Source organism: Phoenix dactylifera, chromosome 15, assembly GCF_009389715.1.
Source record: "Phoenix dactylifera cultivar Barhee BC4 chromosome 15, palm_55x_up_171113_PBpolish2nd_filt_p, whole genome shotgun sequence".
NCBI classification, from domain to species: Eukaryota; Viridiplantae; Streptophyta; class Magnoliopsida; order Arecales; family Arecaceae; genus Phoenix; species Phoenix dactylifera.
The window spans coordinates 9,434,133-9,442,094 of NC_052406.1; the positions used below are offsets into that span (position 1 = coordinate 9,434,133).

General features: G+C 40.4%; 1 protein-coding gene across 1 annotated transcript; it reads left to right on the forward strand.

Moving 5' to 3' along the window:
• The first annotated feature begins 4,798 nt into the window (after positions 1-4,798).
• Positions 4,799-6,788, forward strand: LOC103705789 (zinc finger protein 8-like). The gene has a single exon (XM_026804150.2). The coding sequence runs from the start codon at positions 5,732-5,734 to the stop codon at positions 6,530-6,532; it is 801 nt and encodes a 266-aa protein (XP_026659951.1). The 5' UTR covers positions 4,799-5,731; the 3' UTR covers positions 6,533-6,788.
• The last annotated feature ends 1,174 nt before the right edge of the window (positions 6,789-7,962 follow it).

Genomic DNA, 7,962 nt, shown 5'->3' on the forward strand with positions numbered 1-7,962 from the left:
ATCAAGCCAGTTAAAATGAAGATGTTTTGCTATAAGATGCTCTTGTGGTCCTATTTCTCAGACCAATGACATAATCCATCTGGGCAATTCAAGAAAACCATCAATTCTTAGAGGACAGCACACTCGTGCCATGGTCGCCAAGGCAATGTGTTTGTCCAGACGGTGATGAATCATTCCTCCCTTGTAAAATGTGGAACCTGAACTCTTCTCAGATTCAGATTAGTTATATACTGATGTAATTAATCTATTCTACTATTGATCGAAAATCCAGCGTGAAGTGCATATGCCGTATTCTACAACGAAAACTTTGTACGCTTTAATCTTCTGATCTATCTTAACCTCTATCTGGATTTTAAAGAGGAATCACTCTAAACTTTCAGATTTTAGGCATTCCTGGGATCAACTGATGCTGTCTTATAGCAATCTGCTGCAGCATATGGAAAGAAAGGAACACGAAAATCTTTCTGATCTTCCCTCTGAATCTTAACAATCTGACTGTATAATGTCGCAGGCCATTTAAAGTCTACGTCACATGACGAACCACTGCTTTCGTTACAAGACTACTGCCTAGAATGTTTTTTCTTATTTCTTGAAGGCATCAGCTATGCACTGAATAGATCTTTGGTACTTATACAAAGTTGAAGAACCTAAATAATACCTTGTGGCTAGTCTTTTTAGATGAAACTCTGATTTATCAGATTCACTGTTACTTGACTGCTATTCTATTCAGCTAGGTGCAAGTTTATACCTGCTTTGTACATTGTTGTTTTTTTTCTATCATTTCTATTTAATGCTGGAATCTCCTCTCATTTTCGCTATATATACCTTTCTGCTTAATAAAAAAAAGAAATTGTAGTTACAATCCTTTTGTTGTAACCAGATCCTCTTAGTTCTTATTCTTCATTATCCTAATGAAATTTGTGGAACTTTTCGTATCTATTCCCTTCTCTTAATATTAAAATATATGCATGCACATAGGAAGTTCCACATCACATTGTCTGCAATGATAGCATTATACTTGAATTCATTCTTAGTTTGCTGATGTATTTTTAAATGTGTGTATTTATCAATTTACTATACATTGAGTATGTAATATATAAGGGCAGAAGAAATGTACACATAGCTGCTTTTCCAACAATGCCAAACTTCCGTTATTCATCCTATCCACTCTTATGTGGTGTCACACCCAATGGAAAGTGACAGTGCAACTTCTAAGTGTAACGTGATGCACGTTCAAATAATAATATGGTGGTGGATGAGACTCTATGGATCAGTACTAATATTAGGTCAAAAAAAATTTATATATTATCTTTCAGCTAGTTTTTTTGGAGGTAAGATTCTGGATTGTTATAGAGTGTTAAAATCACCACTTGTCCCAAAAACTTAAGCTTATAGAAAAAGATAGATTTATTTATATATTTATATATTTTCTTACACTCCTCCTCGTATATGGGTCAGACTTTTCTTTAATAGGGGCCAACATGTAAAACTTTTAATAATGGAGTTAAGTTTAAAAGTGTGAAGATATGATTCGAACTCAAGACCTCTGCTCTGATACCATGTTGAAATCACCACTTATCCTAAAAACTTAAATATATAAAATGAGATAGATTTATTTATATATTTTATATTTTTTTACCGTCCGCAACAAACTGCAATCTAACCGCTACTCACATCATACATTACCTTGAGAGTAGAAATGCTAAGGAAATCCACCAGCAAAAGGTCAAATACAACAAGAGATGGCAGATTACCCATGAAAAGGGGCACTTCTCTATATTCAAATATATATATATATATATATATATATATATATATATATATATATGTAAAGGATGGACCCATCATATTTCAAGCTCCAAGATGACCTTAAGTCCACCCCTGTGCATTCATAGCACATGTGAAAAGAAGCCCTCTCAAAAGACTTCACAATAACTCTCTTCTAGGTGACCTCAGCTTTGAGATGCTCTCTCAGGTGGTCCTAAGTTTAGACCTCTCCTCCGACAGCACGGCCAGAACAACCCTTGAGAACACCACCATCTCCTTTAAGAGCCGGAGCCATCCGTATTGACATCGATGTGGTGTTAACATGTGGGAAAGCCATCCTCAGAGTGTGAGATATTAGAAATCTTACACTAGATTTCACACAATGTGGGTCCATCCTTTTCCTATCATTTCCAAATCTACTGTCAGGGGTATTTTTTTCAAATAAAGTACTATTATGGTTTATGCCATGTGGACCGGACCTTACACTTGGTTCCTGCACATGAATTGCAGAACCAAGAAAAATTTAGATGCGAATAATAAAAAATAATTTAAAATAATATTTCATTTTCAAGGATTAATTGACACTAATTATCAATTTTTTTAAAAAAATTAATGACCTAACTGTGCAATTCTGATTTTTTGTTGATTGATGCTGCAAATAATCGAACAGATATCACAAAATTCTTTCTGAAGTTCAGCAGTATTATTTGTACCATGTTAAAAATAGTATTATATAACAATTTTTTTGATAATAAATAGAGAGCGCCACCACTCATATCTTCTGAAAGTGATGGAGGAACTATCCATGTTGAACATTTGGATATGGAAATTTGAATTCAGAAAGTCCCAAAAGGAAGAAGGGTGCAATTACTAGGCTCCAAGCTTGTTTGTTGTATGACTAATTTTGCACTAACAAAGCTGACTGTTTAAAGAGACTCAGAAGGCATGATTCATACAAGCCTAATCGTTCACCTCTTTCACTCCTCTAGAACACGGAATTTCAGAATTCCGTGTTCCGTTTGCTTGGTTAATTAGGAGCTCCCTAACTAACCTAGCTCACTCTCTTCTGCGCGTGGATAACATTTTGTCTGGCTTTAGAAACAATCAAATCAAGCACATGTCTAATCCCACAAAAAAAAGGATCCATAGGATCCGAGAAGCGTGCGATGGCCTCTTGAACCCAAGCCATGTAAAGCCGGCTGAAGAGGTTGGGTGCGGCTCCAACCCACTGATCTCCTGCAAGGAGTGCGTGGTAACCCCAAAATGGTGTATACCATGAATGCCTCTTATCAGAAGATGGAGGTCAGGGCCGGCCCAACCCTTAAGCGACTTACGCGGTCGCCTAAAGCCCCGGCCCAAAGAAGCACCACTGCAGGAAAGGCCTCAAAAACAAAATGGAAAGAAAAAAGGCCTCTCTGTGAGTTCGTCTTAAGCTGGCCCGCTGTAGGAAATGCCTCAAAAACAAAACGACCTTAGGCCCTCAAATGCATTGGGCTGCTCCTGATGGAGGATATCAAATAAGATGGTCTATAAGTGTATATCATATTATATATATCTGGTATTATTCCAAAATTATCCATGGCAGCCATCCAAAGATGCACAACATTCTGCGGTGGCACTTGTTGCACCGTAAAAATTATAGGGAAGAATACTGAGCGCTAGACTAGGGTAAAAGAGGGAATTGAAAAAAAAGAGTTGCATGTACATGAGGTGGTGGTGCTTATTTGAGGGTTAGAGATTAAAAGAAAAAATAGAGAGGGAAGATTTGAGATGGGAAGTGAGTGTTAGGCTTTCTCTTTCTTGCCGTGGGGCATACGAGAGGCATAGAAGTACCTTTCATTAATAGGACTCCCATGGGAGCAAATGCTGTGCAGTGAGCTTGGGCTTATATCTCAAGGCCAAGGAGGAGGTAGATGGGGGAAGTTGGGAAGGGGACAGGTGACTGGTCCCTGGAGGAGAAGAGAGAGAGAATAATGAGGGAGGATGCGAACAGTTATGAGGGGGGGATAGTTACAAATGGGTCAGGCATGCATGCATAAAGCAACCCACCCTGCAGAGAAAAAACACTAGAGCAAGAGATAGAGAGAGAGATTTATGGGCACACAACTGTATGCTAATGAATAATTCAACTTGGCTTGTGGGGCTTTGTTACTAAATTAATACTATTTCAGCCAAAACCTATGCAAACCACAGATACCTGAATACCCGAAATCTTAAAAATAGTTTAAACCCTAAAAAAAAGTAAGGGACTATGGAGGCTTTTTTTTCTTGTCTCAAAAACGAAGAAATTATATCCTACATTATGTGCACCATTTATTGGTGTACTATACCAATCACAAGCATTTGTTGATGTGGGTCAATCATCTAAGTAAATGCTTGATGAATGGAACTGATAGGAACAAAAACTTGTGATTGGCATAGTATACAGTCATATGGCGCACATGGTATAGGAAATAATTCTTCCATCATCATAGATTAAAAGATGAGATCATCGAGCCCGAACATTGTTGGTTTTTTTTCTATTATTTTAACTGAAAATGACAAAGAGGTCCTTTTAGGTTAGCCCAACTATAATTGTAAGTGCAAAGTTCAGAGATAAAGCATCCATAACCACACGCTCCATGAAACACTTGCCTAATGGTCCAAATCAATCAGCTACCTTCCAATTTCCATCTAAATCAAGAATCCCTGCATGATCCGCAAATGCGGGTTGTGGGGGGACCTTTGAGAAGTCTACAAACTAGGATATTCACTTAAACTTCTATAATTTGAGGGAATATGCCTTAACAAATAAAATTACTGACACCATGTAAAAAAGACGAGGCATGGTTCTTTAAGTTTTTTTCTTGTTTGAAAAAAAAAAAATGTTTTGAAATGGCGTTGTTGGAGGGCGTAGCGAGAATGCAGACAAACTGAGAAGGATAAAAGGGAAGGAAGTTACATGTCATAATGAAACTAAAATAAAAGGGTGGAAAACTGAAGTCCCATGTACTTGTGGATCCCAAATAATAATAACAAAAAAAATCCCATGTACATCTTCCCTTATTCTAATCACCAAACCCATCTCTGCAGCTCCATATGTAAAGAAACCAACAGCTATAAAAAAGAGAGGGAGGGGGGAGGGAGCGAGAGCGACCGACAGAGCTGGTCACATACTAATCTTCCCTCTTGACTATGGTTACACTTGCATGAAAGCGAGAGATATAAAGCGGGGAAGAAAAAGAAGAGAAGGACATATTATGGAAGGATAAGATGGTGAGGCGACGGCGTTGTTGGGGTGGTACTTGGTTGTTATTTGAGAAGCTAAAAGCCTCCTTCACCAGCAGCAGCTGTTGTCAGTGCCCTCACAGATGGGTCAGCTCCAATTGTCCACGCTCCTCTCCCTCCTTAGTCCCCACCCCTCTCAAACCAACCAGGAATAAGAAAAAAAGAAAATCAAAAACTAATATCAGCCAACAAACAGAATTGGAACTAAGAAAGAAGAAAAATCTCCACTGAAAACCAAAAAAAAAAAATAAAGAAAATAAAAGAAACATCTCCCTTTCCCTTCCTCTCCAATAGTCCAATTCCTACTTTGAGACCTGCTAACAAAAACCTATAGCAATAGCATTCACATCCAAAACATACCAAGAGAGTAGAGCAGAAGTGAGAAAAAGAGAGATCTCCCACTCTCTTTTCTGCTCCTCTTACCCTCCATCTCCTACTTCAAGCCCAGAAACAAAAAGGTTCTCTCCATGAAGCTCCACAAGAAACATATCGAGTGAGTGAGTGAGTGAGAGAGAGAGAGAGAGGAGAAGGAGGAGAAGAGGAAGAGGAAGAAAATTTTCTCCCCCCCATGCACCCTCTTTCTCCCAATCTTTGCCTTCCTTTTCTACCTCTCTATATCTTAGCGTAAGTCCTGTGAGCTGCGCTGTGCTGGTCAAAGCTACTACAGTTACTGCACTCGGCGCCGGCAGGGGCAGAGATGAGCGAGCGAGAGACCCGCGACTTCACGAGCGTCGACTCCTTCTCCCAGCTCCCATTCATCCGTCCGGCGCCCACCCGTGAGAAGCCCTCCGCCGCCTCCACCTTCCGCCTCTTTGGCATCGAGGTCCCTCACGAGCCCGACACTGACGAAGATCCCTCCAAAGACCCCTACACCACCGCCAACCCCAACAGCGGCAGCAACGGCGATGGCGGCAGTGGCGAGAGAGATCGCAAGTTCGAGTGCCACTACTGCTGCCGCCAGTTCCCGACATCACAGGCCCTCGGCGGGCACCAGAATGCTCACAAGCGTGAGCGACAGCATGCCAAGCGAGCCCAATTCCAGTCAGCTATGTCAGCCAACCACCAATCCACCGCCGAGGGCCACCACAAGTACGGCTTCCTCGACCACCACCGCCTCGGCCCGCTGCCGGCCGCCGGCAGCTTTGGCTTCCATCCCCCTGCCACTCGCCAATATCCTTCATGGAGCAGTTCGAGCACCACCGGTAGCAGCGTCGGCAGCCGGTTCTACGGCGAGCGTGGATCGGTGAGCCAGCCTATCAATGGAAGCCCCTTGCCGGGCCTCTGGAGGGTTCCCACAGCGGTGCATGGCGGTGCGAGCATGGGACTAGTCCATCGGGACCGAACAACACCGCTGCCCTTGTTCGGAGGGGACGAGTCCGGGGCGATGGGTGTCGGTTTGAGTACTATTGTTGGTTCTTCTTCTTCCTCTTCTTCTACATCTCCACAGAACTACCAAACTGGTGTAAAAGAGAATGTGAGCTTGGATCTGCACCTGTGATTCATAGTCTTTTAGAGCTTCTAAATGGCATTGAAATTTGGATTCGGATTTCTTTTTCAGAAGAAAATTGGATGTGGAAATTTTCAGGCAGTTAGCAGAGTTGGAATCTACCTTCCCATCCTACATTTTTGTTTGCACCACTATTATTATTATAATTTTGAATATTTTTAATGTTGAAGAATTCGTGTAGACTTCTTGTCTAATTACTTTGGTGGTAGACTGCCTTTTATCCAACCATAACCGTATGTATAGCTAATTCTCTCTCTCTCTTTTTGTCCTATATGTATAGATCTTCAAAGCTTTTTCTGCCGTGACTGTCCCACTGTTCTTATATTCTGTCTTTCTTGCTGACCTTTAAAGCACAATTAATCTAAAATAGGGAATTCCACGTTGCTAATATCGTTGATTTTCATAAATTTGATATTTTTATTTAGTCTATGTATTGGCATGTTGCTTTTTTTTTTGGGCTAACTTTTCAATGTATTGAGATAAGAGTGGTGAGTTGGAGAAGATTCAAGCGTTAGTAGCATTCTTAATTAAGATGAGATCCTGTAATTCAATAGAAAGTGATATTAGGAAACTAAGATTCCATGATCAGATAAATCTCATTCAATTGTTCATTAGATTATTTAGAAACAATTATGGCATAAATATGAAATATGTAGGACTTATGGGCTAAGATGTTTTCTATGTGAATATCTAAGTGCCTTTTTTTTCTTGATACAACGGCAACTCACACCATATGTAATGAGTGCACTCATAGGAGTCAAAAAGAAGAAGTCGATGAAGGGCGGGGGAACAAACTCCGTGCTCTCCTAGTGAAATTCTTCTAAGTGGTGTGCCGCATAGGAGGCAACCCAGTTGGCCGCACTGTTCGCCTCCCGATAAACATGGGTAGTTCGGAATGTTGCAAGCCCTCCCACAATCTCACATATATCCTACAAGAGTGGGTGCCTATCCAGACACCTGTGTCTGTCAACACTCTCCTGAATTCAGTCAATCACTAGGGCCGCGTTACCCTTAAGATGGAATATCTAAGTGCCTTTAAGTAGCATGCATTCTACTGGTCTTTAAGGGTTTTTTATTTATTTTTTCTTTTCTTTATTTAGTCTAACAATTGACAGAGAATCTACTAAGACGGATCGGGATCCTCTGCTTTATTGAGACACATCACATATGCTTTGCACAACAAAGGACAAAAGTGGTGATATATAATGATTAAAAGGATTGTTTATGTCACAACCAGTAACTCACACAAAAAGGTTAATCAATTTTTTTTAACTTTTTTAATCATGTATAAGTATCCAAGATCTCAACAAATAACAGAAGTGAGACTAAACATATGCTCGCACGAGTTCTCATATACTCTTCTCGTTCAAGCTCTTACATTCTCGTCAGGCTAAGGATTCAGATTTATTCACATCTAATCA